The sequence below is a fragment of the Filicampus tigris genome, chromosome 22 (genome assembly GCF_054856515.1).
Source record: "Filicampus tigris isolate MCC_2025a chromosome 22, RoL_Ftig_1.0, whole genome shotgun sequence".
In the NCBI taxonomy this organism is placed as follows: domain Eukaryota; kingdom Metazoa; phylum Chordata; class Actinopteri; order Syngnathiformes; family Syngnathidae; genus Filicampus; species Filicampus tigris.
In genome coordinates this window covers 6,807,193-6,832,664 of record NC_141238.1, presented here as the reverse complement: position 1 = coordinate 6,832,664, position 25,472 = coordinate 6,807,193, and the positions used below count along the sequence as shown (strand labels likewise).

Genomic DNA, 25,472 nt, shown 5'->3' with positions numbered 1-25,472 from the left:
GCTGGCTAATTACAAAATTAGCTCTCTATTATAGCTGCTCAGCGCCTTTTCATTGTTTTACGGCGTGTAAGTATGAGCAGCATGAGGTGGGGGAAAGGTTGATGTGTTTTATTGGCGAGGACACACTATGACGCACAGTAAATGGTGCATGCAGCCCAATGTAGATGCAAAAACACACCCAGAAATACGGCGCAGTTCATGTTTATTGTCCCGTCCGGACGCTCATGACAAAGTTAGAATTGGAAACTGAGGACTTTCTCGTGCTCAAAATTTTACAGATGATCCTGGTGAAAATGTAAGCCTAACTTCCCGAAAGAAGGCCTTGGAATTTTGGAAATGAAGCCCCTGGAGGCTCTATTCTTTCGTAGCATGAAATTTGGTGAGCATGTCTGTCATGAGTAAACCCACAAAAAAGTCTCTAGGACCCATGACTAAAAAGCGACATGAAATCTATCATTTTGGTTTGAATTTGCCCTTTTGTGGTCATTTCCCCCTTTTCCTGCTGTCCTTCAAATACAATTTAGCCTCTGAAGCCGGTTTCATGTCAGACACTTGGTCGACATATCTATCGTGAGTAGATCTGCAAAAACATGTCTGGAACCCACGATTGAAAGGCCTCAGGAAATCTGCCCTTTCAGTTCCGAAGTGGCCATTTTTGGGTCATTTTGGCCATTTCCCAGTGTCTGTCAAAGGAAATAATTCAGCCCCCGAAGCCGGTTTCACTTAACAGCGTGAAACTACGTGAAACTTCGTAGCTGACTCAGTCAAGAGTAGACCCACAAAAAAGTCTCTATATCCCATGTCGAAAAAAGACCCAGTAAGTAAGCCACCTTGGTTTGAAAGTCGGTTTTTGGGGGGAGTTATTTTAGCCACTTCCACGTGTCCTTCCAAAGCAAACGATTTTGCCTGATTGATACCAAACTTGAGTCAACCTATTAGTAATCCAACTGTACGAGGTCAGAGCTTGACCAAAAATCTCTGGGGAAATCCTACTTTCTCAAAGACATCCATTAATCATGTTACTATGATTAAAACATGTAAATGAAGTGACTGTTTTTAGATAGAGGGTGTGTGTGTGTGTGCGGGGGCAAGGGGGACGCGCCATCATTCCGTGGCTTGGCCGATCCACGCTAATATTTGATGACTCACAGAGACCGAGCCATGACACGGTATGAAACCCTCATGCAAACATCCACTATACATCGGGAAGCGCCGCCCAATGTCACACTTCATCCTGCGCACAGTGAATCACTGCGATGGCTCACGTTTCGCAGTCACGCAACGGCGCGTCAGATGGGCTCAAGGCGGCGGCTGGTGGCGCGCGCACCACAGCGAAAAAAGGGTGTGTGGCATCAAACAGTAGCCCTTGAACCTTCTGTTCCAATAGCGGGGATAGTCCAGAAGGAAACTGCTTCCAAGCAGAACAATTATGTTTATGCCTGGTTCTTAAGGCCTTCAGCGCCTACTTTTCCGTCTTACATCTGGATTACTGTGTACATAATCTGATCTACGTAAAGTATGCACGTGTGCTGGGGGGTGGAATTCAATCCAGTATACACACGGATTTATGGGAACGGATGTGAAAAGGCCGAGAGCCAAGAGAAGCCAGGAAGATAAGGGCAGCGATGATGATGAGAGATTCTTCCAAAACTGTATAGAAGCCCAAGTCTAAATCTAAAATTGGACAACCTTTAACGCACTCCGGGCGGGCGCTCGCAATCAGTCACAAGTTCTTACCGTGTTGTTGGGGGGGCTGTCCAAGGTCCGAAAAGGGGGCGAGCGCGGGGACACCTTGCTGCAGTAGGAGGCCAAGGGGAGGTGGATCACGCCACCCAGTCCCTCGCTCTCCTCATCCTCCACTCGCTGTCTGCTGGTTGCTATGGTTACCTCTCCATCTGTCCCCCCATATGGAGAGGCTGGTCGCTTGGAAGACATCCTGGGAGCCAAAAAACAAGGAGAAGGAAGGTAGAATGACAGAGAAGAGAAGGGTTATTGGGGATTCAGACAGTAGTATGAAAGAATGAAGAAACCGAGGGGGTTCTAGTGTCTAACATTCGCCACAGGTACTTTTCAAAATATAATTTGCCTCCTCTGGGGACAAAACAAGTATCTGTCCCACTGAAAAAAACATTTAAGTGCATCTGCGAGCAACCCCGAACAATGAACCCATTTAGAATCTTGACGAAATTCAATACCAGGAATGGCAGGATGGGAGATATTAATACATCCAAAAGTGAGAAGCCCAAAACACCGGTTTTCTTCTAGTGATAGTCATCCAAAGAACCAGTGTTCAGGGATCGAAAACCAAAGTCCCTTCCTACTGCAGTAAGACATAATAGGAATTCACAATTTTGTAGACAGAATTGCCGACTTTAAGTGAACAATCACACATCCTTTGGACGTGGTCAGTCGCTAGATTTAAACTTCAACCTCAGGTCTTGCTTGCCCTTGCGCCAGGAAATTTACAGGTTGACTTCAGCCACCTCCTCCTTACACACAGGACATAAAGTAAAAAAAAAAAAGTCAGGAAAAAAAGCCTGCTTAAATGACCAATGTGATGATTTTGGACGTAGCCCAACGGCTTTGAATCTTAGAAAAACATATAAAGGTTCAAGTCTGAAGACAACGAAAGTGTCTTCTTTGTAGAGCTCTTCGACCGATGCATGTGTTCATTGTTGTGACCGAACAAAACAAAACGAAAAAAAAAAAAACCCTTCAGCTCTTTGGCGGACCTTCAAACACACTCCCGGGTCTTCCAGTGTGTTTACGACGGGGGCCATTCAACGTTCACGTTTCCAAAAGACGGGGCCATTACTGCAAATGAAGCCCGCTTGCACTGGCATTGTGCGGGAAATCACCACGCCTTGACAATGGGCTTTCACAGACAGACACAGAGTGGGCACGAGAAGAAAATAATGGACAGCGAGAGAGAGAGAGAGAGAGAGAAAAAAGAGAGGGAACAGTATGAACACTGACAATAATATGCGTTTATGAAAACCTGCGGACAATAGGGGGACTGAAGGAAAATGGCTAGCAACACAAGAGCCCCGCTGTGTCAATTTGTTACCGCGGCTTTGTTCCCTTGAAAGGAAGCAAAGGATATAAAGCCACATCTATTAGGTGAACTCTGTCTCTCGCAAGGTAAATTTGCCTCCATGTACTCCAGCTGAATAGGGACGCAGTGACTATGCAACAATAATAGAATTTAATGCGGTTCTCAGCGTCGGCTGAGTGCTTTCAGATGCACTTGTCAGCCTTGAAGCCACTGCGACTATGACCCTGGGTAATAGGCAGCTAACGGGCTGTCTCCCAGAGGCAACGCGCGGCGGGGACGGAGGGGCCCTGCGCGGAACTCACTCCAATAAGCAACAGGTATCTGACTTTTCATAGCTTTAGCCTCTGCTACCATTTCCTCACCGGTCTTCCTCTGCGTTCGTCTCGGCTAAAGTGATTACCCCCGCTATTGGATTTCTTTTGGACGGCGGATCTGGCATCGCTCCGAGGAGCAGCCCCTGCTACTAATTCATTGCTTATTTACCTTATGACAGCCAAAGTCAAACAATCTCCAGTGCCGCCACGCTAGGAAAGGAAACATGTGGCGCTAGCACATTGCGAAGGAGGGTGGGGTGGGGGGGGGGGGGGGGGGGGGGAGTCACGATTAAGATTCAATGCGCAGCGCCGCGGGGAACACCTCTTCAAAAGATCAAGCCTCCAATTTGGCATACATGTCGACCAATGGTTTCATCTTTTCCGTGTGTTCGCAAATTCAGTCCGTTTCTCTTTCTTACGTCGCCTTGTTACACAATTGCAGTCCTAATACGACCCAATCTTTATTTGGAATTGAATCAAACCGTTACCAAAACAAGATTAAGGCATAAGGGGCGAAGATGAAGTTTTACCCAAACGCAAACTCACAGTCGAGGTCGGTGAAGGTAGTCTCGGGGTTAGCCTCTTTTGAGTGAGCGGTACGGCTCACAACAATTTGTCTTGTACGGAGTCATTGTGCCGTTTCTGGCACTGACTTTCTCCAGGCTTGTGATTGGCTCAAATAGCCTTCTGTTGAGGGGTAATATCACCACCTGTTGCTTTGGCCTGCAAAATGCGACTTCACATCAACGGAGCTTTTCTTAAATGTCACCAAGTGACATTTTTGGATCCCGGAGTGCGGCAAATGTTACGTCCACAAAGCGCCGTGTGCAACAACGAGGCACAGACACATGAGAGTCATCACGGCGGATAGATTTCTTTATCTGCGCCCGTTCCACTTTTGCCGTTCTTACTCAGCATAACCGGACGCCGTAAATGATCGCTAATCCCGCCGCGCACAATTCCGGACGTTACAAGCGGGATCGTTTCAAAATAACGATACGGTTGCAAAAAAAACCTTTGTCTTCCTCCATTCACGCAAGATCCAAAGTGGACTGTCCGGCCCAGCTGTGCAAACCAGAGTGCAGACGCACACACATGCTAGCATGCTTGCATTACAACAGAGGCCCCAACACTGCAGGTCTATCCTCATCACCGCCTGTTTACTTTACCTCCTTTCACTGGCGCACACTGAGGCCTTTTGTTTGACACGCACACACCGGCACACACGTCGCCTTGTGTCCCGCGCACACCTCTGCCTAATGGTAACCCTATGTACACACGCGCGCGCAGGCAGCCGGGGTCACCTTTGAATCACCTCACACAACGCTCCGCCATAGAGGAGGAGGAGGAGGAGGAGGATTTTTTTTTTCCCGTGAGTCTCACAGTAGCGACATTGATCATATTTTAGACAAGAGCGCACTTCTCCAAACACATTTTGTGATGACTTTCTCCAGGAAGCCGCCCCTCCCTTCTTCTAAACTTGCAACCACTTCCTCAGAGTGGAGGCCATTCGCAGCTCCTCCCGGGCTATAAAATCCCTCCGCCGAACCCCGCTGTACATCCTTGAAGTGGAATTACTACACAATTGGGCACGGCGTGCGCGCAGCTTTTATGCCGGCGACTCCATTTCAACTCCCGCCGCCGGAGACCTGAACGGAAGGCGCTCGAAAGTCGTTTTGACTTCTCAGTTGGCGGCCAGGTCATAATTAGAGAACATTAGCATGATTTTTACGCCGAACAGGTCAAAGTTAAGACTCGTCAAGCGCATGTTGAGATGAAATGACCACCGCGTATCTTTGTGTCTGGAAAACACACACGCACTTTGTCTGTACAAGGCTGCAATGATTTATAATGACACTAGCGGAATGTAAAAAGCGAACCAATGAGCAAAATCTATGTCAATGTCGACAATGTCTAGAGTGAATTTCTGTTATCTCAAAAAACAACAAAAAAAAAAATGTCAGACGTCTTGGCACACATTTCTGGTCTTCCATACACACACATAACGATTGGGATAAGTTGCTGTCATATGCAAACCACACGTGGACACTACCATTCATAAGTTTGGGGTCGTTTACCGAAAGGAATATCTTTATTTTGAAAAGAAAATCACTTTTTTTTTTTCATTGGAAAAAAAGAACCCCAAAGTGACCCCAGTACAGACAACTCTTGGCGACACACACGATGACAGCACACCCCGATATGTATTTTTAAACATCAAATCAAATTAAAAAGCGCGCGTCTAATCTGTTGTTTGTCTCCTCTGTTGCACCAAACCGACGGCGAAAACCGCGCGCACGCCGCCGCGCGCACGGTGACGGCACTAAGCTGAGATTAGAGCGCCACTTCCCCCTTGGCTTTTTGATGATTAGCGGCTCCTCCGTTAAGTCGCTCTCATATCACATATGTCCACTGCTGCTAAGTCACTAATCGGGACGGGGACGCGCGTCCATTAACCGGACGCGTAATCGACGCGGACGGCGGGATAACCGTCTCCGGGCCGGCGAGGCGGGCCCTGTAATCAAGTCACGCCGCTCGGCGCTAGCGCGTCAGGCTTAAATACACGAGGCCGGCTTATGAACACACACACTGGTTTCCATAAAAAAAAAAAGACGGGAAAAGAGGCCTGGACGGCCGGCGGATAAAGGCAAAGAAACGCACACAAGAAGTCGCACACGTCGGCGCTGGCTGCTAACATCATCATGGCGCTAACTGCTCTTGTTAACTCCTTTTCAGGGAGCGTGGGAGCCCCCTCTGGAGAATTCCGCCCGCGGTAAAGTGAATGTGCATGTACAGCCTCGCTTTAGATCACAAGTCGTATTTTCTGCCGTGACACGAGCAGGCCGTCCAATCCATCCTGGACGCGTGCGAGGGGGCGGGGGGAGGAATCGAATCCCAAAAGATGTTTTTTTTTTTTTTTCTTTTCTTATTTATTACTGATTGTGGAAACTGGCAGAAGATTCTCCGAGGGGCCATATTTGACCCTGAGGCGTTTTGCGACATTTACATCCGTGTGACACCTCGGGCGGGAATTTAAACTAATGTCGCCCCGCCCCTCCGCCCCCGCTCGTGATGCCCCTTTATCCCACCTCTACGTCTCTATCTCCCTGTCAACCCCCCCCACCCCCCCCCAAGCTTGTTCCCATTTCCTTTCCTCACGGCCCTGGTGTTGTCTTACTTACTGTCCCCTCCTTACACAATCAGCTGTTTGTAAGAAGGTCACTCCCCCCACCACCCCCGTAAGGAAATCGTCTAATATCTATTTATAGTGAGGGGCGATGATAAACCTAAAAAAAAAAAAAAATGGTGGGCTAAGCAACAAACAATCGGAATATTTCGACGTCCAAATAAGCTGCGCTGCGTCCCGAGTTTGACTATTTATAACTGCACTGTAACATTTTTCTGCTCTTAGCAATGCACACTGGAACCCCCCCCACGCTCCCTCCCCCTGCCCCGACGAACACTTAAAGCAAAGTCGCTGCTCACACACACACACACACAAAGCGTCCACTGTGTCGGCGGTACGGAACTGGCCCGCTGTTAGGCCACAAAAGGCGGGTACGCACCAACTGAAAGTCACACACACGCAGGAGGGACGGTCATGTGTGTGCTCAACTCGCTGCGTGTGTAGGTGTGTCCATTCGATAAGCATCCCCGGAAAATTGAGAGAAAATCGACATTGCCACATCACTTTAAAGTCCAGACAAGTGAAGACAGCGCGTGGGAAAAAATCGAGGGACGAAGCCAGGCTGGAAGACAATGTGTGTGTGTGTGTGTGTGTGTAGAGGGCGGGGGGGTTGTTTGAAGGGAGACAGACGGAGAGAGGGAAAAGTGCATCCGGTGGAAGGCATGCACTCCCCTTTTTTGTCTTGATGTTTGCGAGGGGGGGGGGGACGCGACGCGGTGTGGTGTTTATTGAGCGAGCGAGCGACTTTTTCCATTGTTGCGCCGGCTCTGCTATTTGTTAAGCAATCCATGAAGGAGTCGCGACATTTGTCTCACTGTCAGCAGACCCCCCCCCCCTGTAAACTACACACACACACACAGCTGCTCTCTTTCATTTGTCCCTCACTTTTTTGACCTCCTCCCTCTCCTCTCGCTCACTCGCACACTACCTGGAAAGACAGAGGCTTCATTGTCGAGCTCTGGGAGGGACCTGGGAACCTCGAACACTGCCTCCTATTGTAGACTGGAGGGACCGTGTGTGTATTGGGGGAATGGAGAGACCAATGGGTGGCGTATGAATATATAGCCAAGTGACTTTTAGGACTCCCCTCAGCTTAACTGAACTTGGACTCCTAGCATGTGACGCCCTCCCACCTGTGTCATACGAGCGCGCATATCCATCCAAACGCACAACAAACACAGCCCCAAACGGGCTCTATTTTCCCCCCTACGGTCAGCTGACTTCACCCCGGCGGTGGGTTCGAAAGGGGCGGGGGGGGGGCGATGGGGGGGGGGGGTAGTATTCTCCACTGGTCTTTTTTTTCGTACCCCCTCCTCCTCCACGGATGGAGACACGGTTATCAAGACTCTCCGGGGACGGACAATATGGCCCAGACAATGGCCTCCAGTCCAAGTTGGTGTGTGTGTGTGTGTGTGCGTGAGGGAGGCCGGGACAGGGCCACAGGAGAAGAGGGGCAGAATTGTGCATTAGTTTGCAGAGCACGGCCACTATACTCAATTACTTCTCCGGCCCACACACACAGACTACTTTAATCTTGTCCGTTTAAATGAAGCACAGTTTTTAAGCAGTAGCAAGAGAGGCTTGGATTGCGCAACCAAAAAAAAAACAACAACAACAAATAAAATCCAGGACACTTTTGCCTGCTTTTGCCTGCGTTCAAATCCTCTTTTAGCGCCTTTCAATATTGTTACGGAGGCCTGATGAATTGCGAGGGGCGTTCAAGAATCTCAGGAAATCAGGGGAGATTTTCAGTGTTGTCGTCGAGCCGAGTGTGTGTGTCACATGCGCCCCCCCCCCCCCCCCCCACACACTTTAAACTCACACGCACCCGAATAAACAGAGGGCCCAAATGGAGGGGTGTGAAAACCTAGCAACGCCGCCTTAACGCCGCATCGAAAAATCCCTCCCTCCTCTTTTCGTACACCCCCCCCAAACTATTTCAACCATTCTCACTTTTCCGTCACTCCCCCTCCACCTCTCTACCTTTCCTTCTATCCGTCGCAGAGGAATGTGTCAATTTGGCCACATGGGCTCACTTTTTGGGGGTTCTGGTAACTTTGGAGGAGCCTTAAAAGTTTCCCGCTCGACACAAAAAGAGCCATTTGGCAATTTGATTTCTAAAACAAAAAAGTGCAAAGCAAAGGACGCAAAAAAAACCGAGCAGAAGTGGCGAGAATGAGCGAAAGAAGAGGAAGTGCGGTGAAAAGATGAAGCCACTTACACAGACGCAGGAACCGAGAGCATCGGCAGGCTGCGGAGGGCGCACGCTGACGAGTCCCGAGCAGAGACGGCGACGCTCCACGCACACTCACACACACACACACACACACCGAATGGGAGATACCCCCACGCTGGCTCTTTTGCATACATACGAACACACACACACATGGCCGTGCGGTGATGGAGTGCATTACTGGAAAGCAAAGAGTTTTAAGTGCTCCCCACTTAAATCATTGTAATCCCCGCAGTTATCTCTATACAGTACATTCTGCCTTCCCGCTTTAATCCTGTAAATTTTTAATTCCTTCCCTCGCTCTTGTTATATTTTTCTCGCCCGCCTCTCAATCACTTTGCCGGATTTGTTTATTATTAAAAACACTTTTTTTTTTAAAACCGTCATCTCAATGTGTTTTTAATTCGAGGGCCTGTAAAATCCCCTCCTCCTCCGCCTCCTCTCAACTACTGTTTATCTGCGAACAAAAGATTAGTTTCATGAGGCAAAACAGACGGAGACTTACTAATGCAATAAAAGTCGAGCCGAAGGGACACAGGGCGAGGTGTGTGTGTGTGTGTGTTAAAACGCCGGGTATTATAATATTATAACATCATCCGGCCTTCACGGCAGCCTTATTGCACTTGTGTTGACAGTGTGGAAAAAGGGCAAGGTTGGAGGGTTCGCACCTTTAAACGTCAAGAGATTAACAAACTCGGGAGGAAAACAACAGCGGCGGACAATGGGATTACAAAGTGGGATGAAGTGCAAGACAAACTGGTGACATTTGGGGACGAGGAAGAGCTTTGAAAGTGACTTCTTCCAACACTAAAACCACAGGGAAATAATAGTTGTGATAAGTGCGGTGAGCTTTTACAAGAAACGCATACACACTGACCTAACAGGGGAAGTGAGATGTAAATAAAGTGATGAAAGTGGAGGCGAGATGATGAGGGCTGGCACACACACACACACACACACACAGACAGATCTCAGTGTTCATCTCACACACGCAAACACAGCATTTTTTAAAGCACTTTGTCTATGAAGAACTTCGCGTCACATTCATTCCTGCATTTGACACATGGTCAGTCAGGTCCTCCTTGGCTCCTGTTTACACTACGTCCCCGCTTCGCACTGATCCGTGCGCAAGTGTGTGTACGCGAGGAGTCGGCACATACCTGTTACACTCCTGAGGTAGCTCAGGCTCAGTGAGCATGCTGGAGTAAGGGTCCGTCTCTCTCGACAACAACAACATAAAACAGTCCCACAAAAAAGCGCTCGGCCGGACCGGGTTGGGTAGGTCTCCCCTCGCAGCAAGACGGGATAGGAGTGATCCTTCACACACACTGCTGATTCTCTCTCTCTTTCTGTGGATGACTGTGTGTGTGTGTTCCTCCCTCTCTCGACTCACACACTTTCAGACTGACACCCTCCCTCTCTCATGCTTTCTCTCTGTGTTTCTGTGCCTCTGTCCCTCCTCTTCTCCTCCCCTGGCTGTAGGCTGTGAGATCCAGCTCTTAAAGGGCCAGCAGCAGAGTCATCCACTGGGTGCGTGCGTATGTGCGGGGAAGGTCCGTTTTGACCGCGGGGCTCATCGGTCCCTCACGTCCAACTCTCACAGTTGAGTTTCAAGACGACTCGAGCAGACACTCGAACTGGATAGGCGCCAGACTCAAAAAAAAAAAAAATTAAAAAAAAGAAAAAAGCGTTATCGGCTCGTGTGGGATTCAAAGTGAGGTCAATAACACACATTCACTTCGTGTCGCTTTCTCTGCGAGATCTCAATCTGCAACCTAAGCAACTATTAAAGGATGCAAATTGAGAGGAAGCGATCAGACCACAGATGACACTGGCGGAACTCTGAAGAGCGAGAGACTTTGCGCGAGGGGCCGCAAAGGCATTGAGTGGTTGATGGGGTGGCTACTCTAATTGGGGTAACCACACAGATACTACACTACTTTTACTTCTAATGTCAGCGTCCTGATAAGCATTTTCCAATTACAGAATGCCCAACTTTTGCTATTGGACAGGTACCAGGTACCTGCCCTGTCGAAGTAGTCTTCGAATGTCAGGTTGGTGGTGCAGATCTACTAGTGACAGAGATCTTTTATTGGGATATTCTTCAAATTGGAAGATACCTGCATTCTACAAGAAGGGCATCACTCTTCTAATGCCTGTCGTCTGATAGCCATTTTCTAATGACAGGGTACCAACTACTGTTATTGGGGGAGTATCAGGTACTTGTCGACAGGATCAATAGGTTACATGATTGAGGGTATTGTCTTTTGCAAATAGGTGGATACTGATCTTGACAGGGTACTGGTAAATTGGCACAGTACTTTTAGGAGTCCTGACAAGACAAAATTCTCTTGTACCATTTTCTAATAAGAGAGTACGACTAGTGGTGAAAAGTTCTGACAAAATGATGCACGTGTATTCCTCCACGAGGAATCTTCTATTCACAGTGTTTGGATTTTGGAAGGGTCAATGGGCAAATTTCAATCGGATGCATGTAGGTCTTAGCAAGAACCTAATAGCGATAGCATCGGCAGCTCACAGGATGACGAGAGGTGTCATGATAAGGTCACACCGTTCTCGAAAAATGATAATGCTGACATAACTACAGGTTGCACCTAACCAGATTACATCGTTGACTTAACAGACAGAACAGTCTTTTGATTTAGCTCATTTGCAGTTAGTTGAATATTTGACGCCCGGTTTTGTTTGTACGGCAAATAGCAGCGAATGAGACTAATGCCCAGATCGGAGAGATCATTATAAAAGCTTTCAAAGATGTGTTTATTTGTGCTGCTTTATTCGCTTATCACTGGCTAGTCCGTACCGCAAAAAAATATATATATCTTCCTGTTTACATTCTTGCGAGCAATAAAAGTGTCACATGGTTTGTTGTGACGCATTTGCGACACTTAGAATTTTTACAGTCTGATCACCGACCGGGGGGGAGGACAAACCAAGGACCATCAGCCAATCAACGGATTTTGCTCACAGAGAAAGCCAACTACAGGTGTGACAGCCCTTATAAGTGTTCAACTGTGTTTGTCTTTAAAATGCCAGGGTCGCAGTCTTATTATTTCCAGGTCCAGGATTTTTATGTGGGAAGAGGGTAAGCATATAAGACTTCTTATGGAAGGGAATACATTTTTTAGCTCACAATGGGGTTTTCATTTTTCTCAAAATGGCTTCTTTTCATACTGTTATTTCAGGTCTTAATTAGTGCGCTGGTTAGAATTCCTCAATAAAGGGACAAGGCAACAATTAATTCATTTTTCTCATAGGTTATAGAAAACACCTTCCCACCATAATAAAACCCTTGCATGCATCCCCAGTGTCTGAATGTAGTTATTGTCCTACTTGTGGCATTAGCGTGTTTTTTTTTGGAGGGCGGGGCGGGGCGACTATGTATTCATTTCGACATGGACTTGAACGTCCTCCATCCGTTTTCATGGCCATGTTTATGAATAGTATGAATAGCCTGTACCTTTTTCCACCGAAAACATGAACGCAACTTTGAAATATAAGGCGCACGGGCTCCGTCCTTATACCTTTTTGTTTTGATGCCTCCAGAATGAGCCAATTGATTCTGCCGCCACGCATTTGATTCGGTTACCAGCAGACAGCTGAACACTTTCAACAGAACATATGCTGGCGCTCTCATGCATGAACACACACACAGCGAATACGCAACCTTCGCCAGTCAAACACACACCCATTGTGTCCTCAGGTGTGCATACTGTACATGTGCACGCTGCTTTTAGCCCTTTGTGCTGTCACTCACTATTAGTGGTGTGTGGTCTGCGTGTCACACATACGGCCAATCCAGCCATTGTTCCGGCGAGTGGAGAGGAAAGTGGAGTTGACAGACTGCCACTTCTGTAATACTTAAACACACACACACACACACACACACACACAAATGGGTGGATTGGGGGGTGGGAAGCCAGTCCTGTCACTGTACTGTTACACTGTACACTTGCAGCGAATAACCCTTTTAGAGCTCGGAAATTTGGAAGGCATAATGAAGCTCCAGCTCGAGCCCCTGCAGGTTGTGACGAAAAAGAAGAAAACTGTCCGTTTTGGGCGCATGAATTGGCTAAAAGAAAAAGAGGAACAAGGTCAAGCAAGTCAGAGCCCCTTTTGACGATATCATTCTGCAGCCATTGTAACTCCAAGAAGCGTGAGCGGATATCCTTTGAGCCTCGTGAAGATCCGCTTCCCAAAGATGGAATCAATTGCGTCAATTGCGTTATATGTGTCGACGTGAATTAAAAGACAACTTCACGGTTGAAGCAAGAGGTGCTCCATCACTCATTAAATGTATCACCAAGGGGAAAGAAGCCCGGAACACAAATATTAATTTGCACCTTACACATGGATGCAGTTCATAAAACTGGCTTACGTAGAGACCACAAACCACGCATCCACACTTGACTGCCTGATGCTCTCCACTCCGCACGCAATATGAAAATGCCAAAGTCAACAACAATCAGTTGCATTCGTTTTTCTATTTACCTAATCTAATTCATGGTCAAATGGGAAGAATACACTCCGGGCCTGAATAATTGAATCACATTCCATGACTAAACGGGGCATTGATTGGGAACGGCATCTCTCCTTGACCCTGCAAAAAGCTGCGAAACAAATGATAACTTCATTTATGCATTACACAAGCATAGTTTAACTTAGAAGAAGGCCGGCAATTGGAAACATTGAGCAAGAATGTGAAGATTTTCCGTCATAATGCTTCAGTGAATTGCCGTTTTCTTATTTCTTAGATGTTGCTTGGTAATGCGAACGAGGCGAAAACGAGTGGCGGCGAAAGCGACTGCTTCACCTGGATAGAAACAAAAGGCGCTTGTTTGGTTTTTCAAAAGGTCCATAAGGTGCCTCTCTGTGTTAAAGGAAGAAGGTAATGCGAGGACGACAAAAAGCGCCACAAAGCTTGTTTGTGTTAACGGCAGCGAGATGCTTTGCTGCATCATAAATGTGCAGAAAAACACCCATGAGGACACACAAAGGGGAAAAAACACACACACAGTCCATTACAATGAAACCGTTGATAGGACGCCCCTGTCACGGGGACCCTAACAGCTGTACTGCATTAGGGGCTGACTGCGAGCAGGGGCACGGGGACACGGACTGTAAACAAACCTTAAAGACCCACTAACACTAGCGCAGTCACATGTCCCATGCACACAATCCCACAAACACCCACAATTATGGAGGAGACACACGTGAAGGGAATATTACCAGGGCTGCAAAAGGGGTGGCAAATTATCAGAAAGATGGAGAATCTTCAAAATACTCTGAATTGGAAACTTTGAATGGGAATTAACACTAGGACTACGAGACCCGTCATTTTGACTGTTTTAAAATGGTATTACTCTGTGTATGTAGATATAAGATGCTCCTGGCCTCTTGACCTTTCCTATTTCTGTATATAATTTCATTACCGTGGTGCAATTTTACGGTATTAAACAATCTAAAAGTAGTTACAAGTTGATAGGACAGTCTAGTAGTAGTTGCTAACTAGTTTAACCACCTCGTGCCCGTCAATTTGACGGTACGCACGTTTGAGCTGGCCCGGCGTCGCCGGGTTTCCATAGCAACCGATGGCTGCACTGAGAAACACCTGTGGTCGCCACGATCTGTTGAAAAAAAATGATAGAGTAGAGGAGGCGTTACATCTGCTTCAAATTATTGACGGGTCTGAGGATAAATTGCTCGTCTGACACACAGCGAGTCCGAGCAAAAAAGAGGCTGTGCTGAACAACGTCCATCATGACCGCTTTGTGAATGAGACACTGGAAAGTCAGCAGGATAATAAACTGGCTTGAGTCGACACAATTTCACAAATATGCAACAATTGCAAGCGTGCGGGCCTGCGGTGCGAGTGCTTATCTCGATCCCAGCGCGAGCTCCGATATCAATACCTCGCCTCTCGCCTCGCCGCGCCTCTCTAGGTAGAGGAAGAGCGAGCAGGGTGTGTGGAGGGGGTCCGCACGTCCTGTGTGAAGTCGCTTTATCGTGGGTAGGCACGTGCGAGCCGAGAGCCGCACGCGAAGGCATGAGTGGCGGGCGAGCGACGCTATTAAGATAGAGGCGCTATCTCTTGACGCCAGCGCCCGGTTAACACCGGCACGGGGGTCTCCGGACACTCTCATGGACTCTCTTGCACACATTCTCCGACAAAGATGTAGACGCCGTCATCTCCTGAGCACGCTAATCCTCCACACAGTTGAATGGATGGACAGGCATGGCAAAAGATGAAAAAAAAAAAAAAAAAAAAAAAGGCTGCTTTTATGCAGAGACACACCTCTTGGTGATTATAAGTTATTTTGAGAGATTTGCAGTGGGTGGAGCTACAGGACTTTGGCGGACTTATTTGCAGGCAACGGCAGGAGGACAATGTAGCAGGCCGTAATAAATGCCGTGTCTCAGATATGGCATCCAGTGACGTCGTTTAAGGAGACACTGCTCCCTTGAAATATACTTCAAAGCGGCCTTTGTGGAACTGTAGCTCGCGACAAAGATGAAACTCTCCAAGGCCCATGCTGTCTTTTCCAATAATCGTTTCCAAGGTGTGGTTGACTCATCATTAGCGTAAAACTCTCAGTGATACTTCCTGGTAGGCTGCTACGTCCGCACTTCCAAATATGGCCGCGCCGGGCACCGTAGTCTTTCCGTGTTGCCTTTCACACTCAGCGCAGTGCGAAAAGGGCTTTCCACAATTGTTGCAGCATCACAGACATCGTTTCCCCAAAGCAGAGTGCTTCGACAAACCTTCTGCTGGAAACAGTCCGACAATGACTTGCATGGGAAATTGATTCGCAATCCGTACGCTTTGTGCAAATCTTAACTCATTACTAATTAGGCGGATTCGATTTTTGTTGTTGTTGTTTTTTTCCATCTCTCTCCCCTCTCCCCCCCCCTTGAAAACATCAAGCCGGTTAATTAGGGTGCTTCTGGTGTCATTTGTTGGTAATGTGCGGTTGGAGCAGACAATGCAAAAAGTGTCTGAAAGGGAGTCAGTGTCCCAGCGAGGTTAATGGATCGACTAGAACTGGGAAAAGTGAATGATTTACCGGTGGGGTGTCCGGTGATTGACTGGCGACCAGTCCTGGGCGTAACCCGCCTTGTCAGTGTTTTAACACATGGCAAACCGGCATGCAGTGCAGTCGTGACCCTCACCAATGGGTCCCCCGACTGTCACTGGCTTTGGCGAACGTTATGTAGATGTTCATCAACCCAATTGGAGCATACTTATCGAGTAGCGGAGCTTTGTTTCGCTGTTTCCCTCCACACACACACACACACACACACATCTCAAAGCTGTCAAGATGTTGCCTCTTTCAGTCTCGGTCTGAATGGGGGGATTTGGCAGCGTTTCCCCCCCCATCTCCACTCGCTTTTTCAACAGTCGTTTTCTTTTTTTTTTTTTTTTTTTTTTTTCAAGAGCACACATGTTTATGCACCAAATCTCCGCACTTTGTGTTTCACCACGTCAAGGCACAAGCTCAACCCTGGATTGATGCGCCCTGGCATTAGACGCCCCCCCCCCCGCCCCGTGTGTACTTGCTCTCAGGGAGTAGGCCAACGCGTGAGGGAACAGCCCCCAAAGAATCTCGAGTGAGGACTGAAATCTTTTGCTGATTTTCTACACAGGCTTTGTGGTCCTGGAAGGCTGTTTATATGTTTTTTTAAGACTATTGGTAAAAACAAGAGAGAAGAGATTGTGCTATCCACTGCCTGGGGGCTATGCTGAGCCTATGTGTTTAAGCCCCCACTGTTCCACGCTTAACAATACCGCCCACTAGTTTTAATTTAATTCTGTCATCTTTTTTTTTTTTTTAACTAAATAATCCACTTCCATTTTCTCTATGTCACAGATGGAAGAAAATCTAATCTTATCGCGTCCACGCAAGAGTACCTTCTTCCTTCATCACCGAGGCCTGACAAGAAACAATACGTTTCACTTGCCGCTTTTTACCCGGGCAAGAATGCAGAAAGATTAAATATAAGTTGCGAGACATCAGTTTAAAGCGCGGTTAAAAAAAAAAAAAAAAAAAAAAAAGTCGATTTACCTTCCCTAAACATCCAAACATCACACGGCTGCCCACGTTAAGCAGCATGCAGCCTACACCCACTCGCCATCATTACCCGACCACAAGTCGCCGCGTCCTTATGCTGTTGACGATATTTACATGGATATTTACATCAGACCGCAGTCCCGGCGTTGCGGTTGGCGCGCGTCCCTTTGAGATCTTCGACTTTGACTTCAGGCCATTAACCATCACCGCAGGTACACCGTGCAGCATGTCACCCAACGACGGCCGCATTTGGCCTCTCATTATCAGCAAGCGAGCCACACCGGTGTGGATAATCGAGTTCTGTCCATGTTAAATAATTGCATATAATGGTGTATTTTTTTTTTTAAATGATTGATGATTTCTGGGCTCCTAAATAAAAGTTCATGGATAAAGCAGCATGAAGTCAGACAAATGGTGTCAAGTGGAGTAACCCGAGGAAGAACGTTTGATAATATAAATCAATCCGGCTGCTTGAACACAGCGGGGAAAGAATTCCGCATTTCAATGATTATCATTTGATGTAAAACGTTTTATCTGTGTCTAATTATTCATACTAGGGGAACCATTTTTTTTAAAAAGCACAGTCAAATATATCTTCGGATCAGTGTGCTCCTAAGAAGCCTGCTTTTGGGAATTTGGTGGAATTTTCTAAGAAAAATGAACCCAAAAAAATGTGCAAAAAACGTAATGTATTTTTAGTGCTAAATAAAGTCATTTTATTGTTCCCCCTCCCCTCCTTTTTTTCTCACTGTGGGAACACACTGGCACACAGATGGTTAAGCCCACCCTCGTGATGAGTGGGACGGGTGGGAGGTTGAGGGGGTTGGCGCTGCAGATGGCACAGAGGGCATCGCCAATCGCTCCCCGCGACCGCACAAACGCGCGTATCGAGAGATATAATTGGTGCGCGAGGTGAGGAAGCGATAGAAGATGTGGAGGTGGGTGTGCATTGTGCGCCGTGTGCGTGCGAACGGGCGCTGGCGTTGATCCGCCGTGTCACACAAAAGCCGCGGGATTCTCGCTGGCACCTCTGCCCACGCCGTGCCACTGTGAGAGGCGCGGCGAGGCCTGCCAGAGGGTCCTGGCAGTGCCGTGCGTGCCACTCGAATTTCTTCGACGCAGGCGCTCTTTTGACACATGGGCATAAATGCGGCAATTGGGGCTCACCTTTTCAGGGACGGAAAAGCACAATGTAGCTATATCGCGGATTTTTAAGTTCACTGTGTAAAGTTGAGTTGCGGTGGGCTTATCGGCGACAAGAAAAGGCAGAGAAGGTCCCAAACTGAGCTCCAGTGATAGTCATTGTTCCCGCAAAGCACAGAGAATGTGCGGATACTTTTGTATGCTCCGTGTGTATGTTTTGTTGCGCCAGTGTTAAAGTAGAAGCTGTTTGAAAGTTTATAATTGCGTAACATCGATGCTAGTTTCCGTTAGCCTGCCTATGGTGTAAACAGGCTAACACCTGCTGGCCACAGCTGCTACGTAGGTAGCAGGGCTGATTTGTAATGGGGTTTTACTGTAAAATGAAATATTTTGAATTTGCAATCAAATAAAAATCCAAAAGCGGTGATAAACATCACTGTAGAGGAAAAAATATTGCTAAATCCGCCTTGCTTCTGAATCTTGCCTTGGGTCCCTTCACTCTGCTCTGTTTGCTAATTTTATGCCCAGTTGCTAGCAAATGACGGACGAGCTTTTTTTTGTTTTTTTGTTTTTCCAGAGCTGGACATTCCAAAATAGTTCCAGAAAATCTCCTGAGGCCCAAGCTAACATGTCAACTGTATGAGCGAGGGCATGCTAACAGGAGGTAAGGAGTCCTTTCATTGTATGTTTAATGAGTTTCAAAAGTTCAAACTATACTTAAATATACAAATTTACACCTATTGGGGTGGAACGTCACGTAATAAACGGGGTTCCACTCTACTCATAACTGCGGCATTTGGGGCTCACCTTTTCAGTGGCGGAAAAGCACAATATATGGAAAGCGGGTCATTGACTACGTTTACATGCAGCCAATAAACCTTTTAAAACCCGAATATTTTCAGTATTCAGGTTTTTAAAAGCCATGTAAACGAATATGCCCTTATTCGGGTTTTTACCATTCCGACTATCATGCCTGGTTTATTCCCTTCCCAATCCGATGTGCGTGCATGTATACGGCAATCGAAATATTTATCCTGACTGCCCGGCGCACTCTGCGCATGCCCAACCGCAAGTAATCGTCGTTTTTCCGAATGTTTCAGAAATCGGAATTTTGACCTTAACCCAAATATCGTCTGCTTGTAAACGTAGTTATTGTGAAGGTGTGTCCAAGTGTGATTAGGACGTGACATAAGCAAACAAAACACACACCGGTACCCCCTCCCTCATTAGGAAGACCCTACCATGAATCCCTAATGGATCAGCCTTTGATATGCAATGACGACTAATTCCCTCCTGTGTTCAACTCTCTGCAGACAGCGCCGTCATTAGACCACCGACACACACGCACGCACACACACACACACGCAATCCCATCATTTAGCCCCGGCAGAAGTTCAGATTCTCCTCTGTCTTTTTACCTAATGTGTATTGCCTACCGGGGGACTCACTTCGCTCACTTGTCATGTAATTAGAACAGTATTTACATAAAAACATTTGAATTACGTATCATTAAAAAAAAAAAAGCCCTCTTTATTGATGTGTGAATTCTCCTCTTGAAGGCAATAAGGTGATGCCTAATTTGCTTGTGGCGCTGTTTGTCTCGTATGCATAAGTTATTTGACCAAGTAATGAGGGAGAAAATAGGGAAATAAACCTACTTTGTTATAGGTGAAAGAATTCCACACGCCTGACCATCTAAAATCGGAGAATTCAAAATACCGCATAACCATGAGTAAACATACAAACTACACAAACTTTTACCTTGCCAAACCCCCGATTCCGACTCATTCCTTCCTCTCCACCTCCCACTTCCCCGACCGTAACCCGGGCTCTGTTTGTTATCAGTCTATTACTATGTCCACAGTCCATTCTGTGGCTATTAAACATGGTGAACGACCTCACCCCTGCTGACCCCTGCCTGCTAACGGCGCAAAAACACACTAAATGAAAGTCAGCTGGCCGGGGATGGCACACCTCCCCCTTTTATTAGAATCCATTCATACTCGTCTCTCTGCCTGTTGCTCTGAAATCATCCCCGATGTCGTCATAACGGAAGCGGTGTTGTACTTTTGTGAGTCATTAGAATAAAGGTGAGTTCATTCAGTGCTTTAAAAGTGACTTCAACTGGAAATTCCGGGATAGCGGCGTTGAGTCCGAAGGTGCGACCAGTACAAGTAGCAACGGACGTGAAAAGGCTTTGTTTCTCGGAGGCCATTAAAGCCTAGCGACCGTTTCCACAGCGATCACCGGTTCATCAGTCAGTCGGGGTGAGAAGCCAAGACTCCGGTGAACTGTAGTGGACAAGTTAAGATAAGAGCAAGCTAACTGATCAATGACCATGAACACTGGTGTGGGACTATTGAGTTGACTCCAACAGGCTGGTTCAGTGGAGTCTCCCACCATAGACAAAATCAAGAATTGCAGTTTTTAGGTTTACTGTGTGTGCGCACCCCACATTCGACATTTCGGACCAAACCGTCTTTTACCACGAATGTCTGTGAGGTCAGTATACACGTTTCTGTTGTTTCCGGAAGCTAGTACAGGCAGAGCGAGCGAAAGACTGGTCGCAGCTCGATTAGGAAGTATTAACTCGACGTAACGGGGAGGAATACGCAAAATAACGGCAACGTTTAAAGTAGAAATGGACGGAGTGATGTCTTGACACGAAAGTCGCTACGGCTTCTTCTTTTTCTGCTACTACTCTTCTACTATTTGGTCACTCTGCGCGTCAAAATAATTTGTTCAGCTCAAAAGTGCGATGCATGAACACGCAAGTCCTAATCGGATCAATATTTTAGTGTCCATGAAAACGGTGCATCCAATCATAATTTTAATCCATACTCTGATCGGATTAAAGGAATGTCATCCATGTAAACGTAGCCACTGCCAATGTTTGACCTGCAAGGTACATTTTGTTGTAGAATAGTCCAGTTTGTGTTACTTCACTTTTGTGCAATTTCCTTCTGAAGTCACTACAGGGTGATAAAAATGTAAAATTGTAATCAGTAAAGCAAATTTGGCAACAAATCGACATTTTGTACAAAGTACAAATCAAGTACTGTATTAAAGCACTCTTAATGGATGTTGAAACAATGCCCCCAGTATTATCAGTGATAGCAGGCTGATTGGCAGCATTGCAGTGCGCCAAAAACAGGCTGCAGTTAAGTGAGCGATTGTATTAAAAGGGCTGTTGGGGAGCCCAGCTCGCTCGTTGCCCGCGATAATGAGGATGTTTTCTGTCCTCGGTTCAATCAGCGCCCGCCACCGAAGCGAGCAGATGCACGGCGCGTCGCAGATGTGCGCAATTGGAGTCACATCAGAAAGTAAAACTCTCGAGCCTTCTTCGCCACGTCGCGCGCTCCTGTTTAGAAGCGATTTCCTGGCGCCGAGCGGCGACATCGACGGCGACTCCGGGAGCGAGAAAACGCGGCAAAGGAAGGAGGGGCGGGGGGGGGGCGGAAATCTTTGCCAAGGGCCTCGGCTTTGAAGCGTTTTGGAGGGAGATGACATGCAAAATTAGCAGAGAAGATTTTCGCCCTCTCCACTTTGAGCATTAAACGTGGAGGGGGGGGGGGATTTTTCCCTCGTAGAGATAAATGGCGCCGGGGGCCACGCCGCAGTCCCTGAACAACACAGATTACCTTGTCTGCGCTCGCTCAGAATCTGTTAGGATCTCCAGCCGTTTGATTAAAGTTTGGTTGTTTTTTTTCTTTACTTGCAGGTACTTCACTACTGTTCCCTTCCAAGTTTTCAAACGCCAATTGAAATAGAAAAGGGCCTTTTCCTATTCAAGTGTCCATTTGCCAATCAAAACCGGTCCTTTGCCCAAAAAAAAACCCATTTGTTAGCATTTACAACAGCGATACAGTTGCGTCTTATCTTTGCTTTTGCGGAATTTTTCATTATAGACGCAAGGTATGATCCTAAATTCAATCATTTCCACACATGGCCCCATATCAGAGTTGGGTTTTTTTTTTTTTCCAGTTGTTCTTTACTCCTCTAATTACGGTATGGATGTAACAAGGGTTTCGTCAACAAGCTGATGACAGCAGGGACTGCATGCAAAAACAAAAAAGCTGGGCTTTGTGAGCTGTGTGTAACAATGCAGTACAACACTTCCCATTGTTTGCAAAAGAAGATCATGTGAATAACAGAGCGTGGCATTAATAAAATTGAACGTAGAAGAACAAATGGCAAAAACCCCCCACATCAATGCAAACCTATTCTTGCTTCATTCTGGATTCATGGGACTTAATTTGGGAATCCCCCTCGCGCAGTTTAAGTGCAGGAGCTTTGCGAGAAAAGGGCAAAATGCAATTTTAACAAGAAAATGCATTCAACCTCTTGAAATTAAAATGTCAAAGAAAGAACTGAATCAAGGACTTTAATGTTGATTAGTCATCCATCCATCAAATTTCTCAAACTGGAGATTCCCAGCTGACTTGTGGGAGAGGTGGGCCATACCGTGGACTGATTGGTTGACAGACAACCACACTTCAATCCATGATACATCCATTCATTTTCTATTGGGCTAGTCCTCCTTAGGGTCATGGGTAAACTGGCACTGATCCCAGCTGACTTTGAGTGAGAGGCGCGGTACATCCTAGACCGGTCGCCAGTCAGTGGCAAGACCCAGATCGACATATGACAGAAAATGGTATGGGTAAACCAGTGTGAGAAAGATTTGACCTTGGATCTCTCGATTGTGAGTCAGATGAACTAACCACTACCCTACTGCCGTAGTCGAGACAAGTAACACCAAAGTCTTTTATCAACTAGTGTTTCAAAGCCACCGTACCTGGAGATAAACTACGACACCGCCTCGTGTTCGCAGAGTCAGCATGAGCAACTTTTGAACGTTTGTCTCTCAACATGAACCGAAAAACGGTGAATGTTCAGAGATCACTGAGCAAGCAATCATGTTTCTGTGCCTTTGAAAGTGACTGTGCGAGGCTGATCTAGAGGGAGTTATATTGTTGTGCCCACGGGAGCAGATGTCGCTGGCACTTACTCAATACTTTCTCTCATTCTCTCTCTCTCATTATCTCTTGCTCTCTCTCTCTCCGTTTCCTTTTCTGTTTCTCTCGTTTCTGGCCAGATGGAGAGATGCTCCTCACTGCGGATCACAATGCTAGGGAGTCATGTGATCCACAAGCTCGCTGTCTCCTTCCTCTCTCTATCTGTTTCTCTTTTGTCTCTTTTGATCCAAAAGCGCTCGCTCTCCCGCTTTCTCCGTGTCCTGACAAAGACGGACAAAGGCCTTTCATTTTCTCCGGGCCCTGCTTGAGCTCTCTGTTTGTACTGTACCAATCTGGGCTCCGGCTCCCATTGTGTTCCCTGCTCATTGCAGAAAAAAAGGTGTCTAGGGGCCCCGGGGCCCTGCACTTGGAAAAGGGGCCTTCCTCCGTGTGGTGTGGTGGGGGTTGCGTTTACAGCACGACGGGAAGAAGAAAGGGCGAAAGCGACAGAGTATATTATTTCATTAAGTGCTTTGGAGCTCGCCAAGGGATTGAGGACTAAAACCTTGCAACTCTGTGTGACAAGGGCATGACCTCCCACAACCTGGGAACTCCAACCATGCATCTTGTCGCTTTCATGTGATACTGGGAATACTGGGGGGTGTGTGCGAGCTCTCAGTCAGTTTGGAGGGCCACTAAGCTTTTTAGTCAGGGCTCGCTGAACAGAGGGAAAAGGTGGCAAGAAGGATGGAGGAGAGCGACCGGGTAGGTAAGGCGGGGCCGGATGAGTTAAAGGCCGTGCCGGGGGTTGAAGGGGTGCGCGGTGGTGGGGGGGGGGGGGGGGTGGGGGGGGGATTCGACGGAGGCGCCGTTTGCACACAAACCTCCGAAAGACAGAATCGGGCATTGTCGGCAAGCCGAGCTCGAGCCCATTCTGTTGATCTGCGCAGGATCCCGGAGAAAACAAAACTGCATTGTTCCCCGCAGATGGAAGCCAGTGTCTCCTGGGTAACAGCATTAATCTCCCCTTTTCTCCCGCTTCCTCTCTTGTCGAGGCCATAATCGGTGGGCTCCTTTCAGCAGCAGAACCAGCCTCAAAGCCCGGGCTCCTAACTAGCCTCCTAATTAGCTGCAATTACAATGAAGACAACATGATGAGATAATAGAAATTTGCAAAATAATGACATACCACGGGAAAATATTCCTCCTCCCCAAGCACCGTTTTTTTTTTCTCTCTCTCTCTCCGTGAGAGGCACAATGGAGAGCTGGGGCCCTTTTCTGAAAGCGGGGAGCTCAGAAAAAATGGTGGCGCATTATGTGCCATAGAACCCTATTGTCTGCCTTCTGGTTGCTTCAATCAACAGGCCATTGTCTGGCTGCTTAAATCAAAATGACTCAAATACAGGCTCCGTAATGATGCCTCTAAGCAGCGCATACTGAACAGAAAGGAAGAAGGGGAGGCAAGCAAAAAGGGCGCAAAATAGTCCAGGCGAGACACTGGACAAATCATAAGGAATCCAACAGGAGGTCTTCTTAGATGAAATTCAGTTCAGGAAAAATCCAATCAACAGACAGTAACAGAAAGAAAGAAGATGAGGGGAGGGGAGGGAGAGGATGGAGGTAAACAGCAGGTGGTAGTCATGCACAGAGCAACATTTTAGCATCCGTGATTGGCAGCAACAGACTAAGAGTGAAATGGTGGAACACAGGCAAGATTGGGATACGTTGTGTCTGACAAACTTGTCGCTTGCCGGTATCTGACTCTGCCTTTGAGTTTAATCGCGCTAGTCAATCGCGAGGATTATTTTGGCTTTGCATTTCTCTCCCTCCAAAAGTCATTGCTTCCTTCACTTTTGCTGTAGACATTTGGGGAGAGTATAATAACAGATACATATTCAGGAAAAAAAAGAGAGACTGAAATTCATCTTTCATTTCCAGCGATTTACAGCTGCATCTGGATCTGGCTCACCACTTCGGATTATTATCATTTGTAACAAAAACGAAAAATGTTTCAGTCAGCGGAGGTTTTCAGGTCAGTCAGATGCTCCAGGACTTCAAATAAAAGATGCTATCTTCTAATTAATGCGTCAGATAACGATGTAAATACCTAGAAATTAAAGAAACACTGTTGATCTCTTACTCTTCTTTTTATATCAAATCCAAAGGAGTTCATTCTCCGGAAAATAAAATATAGAAATTGGCCTTGCTTGTTCCAATACTAGAGGCAAGTGTATATGGCCCATCAAAGCCTCGATTGTGCTCGACTTCCACAGTGTTCAACACAAGGACAGCTCCACATTTTCATTTAAGAAGAATTTATTACCGAATCGCTGAGTCAGTGCTATACACCAGGACCAGGTTAATGTCAAGTGACAAGGGTATAAAGGTAGCATCCATGTGAATGAAGACCTTGATGGATACAAGGACGTAGTGTGTATGTGAGGTTGGAAAATGTAGCTAGTTCCAGGTATTTACAGTTTGACTGCAGAAGC

At 47.0% G+C, this 25,472-nt stretch overlaps 1 protein-coding gene and 1 long non-coding RNA gene across 17 annotated transcripts in view; one reads left to right on the top strand and one right to left on the bottom strand.

Moving 5' to 3' along the window:
- The window catches only part of sox5 (SRY-box transcription factor 5), a 72,475-nt gene extending 62,294 nt beyond the window's left edge, over window positions 1-10,181 (bottom strand). For all 13 annotated transcript variants that reach the window (XM_086022956.1, XM_086022960.1, XM_086022957.1 and 10 more), the window contains exons 1-2: window positions 9,950-10,181; window positions 1,738-1,936 (exon numbers count right to left, since the gene is read on the bottom strand). In XM_086022956.1, the coding sequence (XP_085879082.1) occupies window positions 1,738-1,936; window positions 9,950-10,026 (276 nt within the window). In that variant the 5' untranslated portion in view covers window positions 10,027-10,181. The remainder of the gene's footprint in view (window positions 1-1,737; window positions 1,937-9,949) is intronic.
- LOC147126728 (uncharacterized) overlaps window positions 1-25,472 on the top strand; it is a 175,703-nt gene that overhangs the window by 96,435 nt on the left and 53,796 nt on the right. For 3 of the 4 annotated variants that reach the window (XR_015084817.1, XR_015084816.1, XR_015084818.1), the window contains exon 6: window positions 18,600-18,686. This is a non-coding gene — a long non-coding RNA (uncharacterized LOC147126728). Of the gene's footprint in view, window positions 1-18,599; window positions 18,687-21,743; window positions 21,871-25,472 lie in introns of those variants that run through there. The other variant, XR_015084819.1, reaches the window with a different exon arrangement.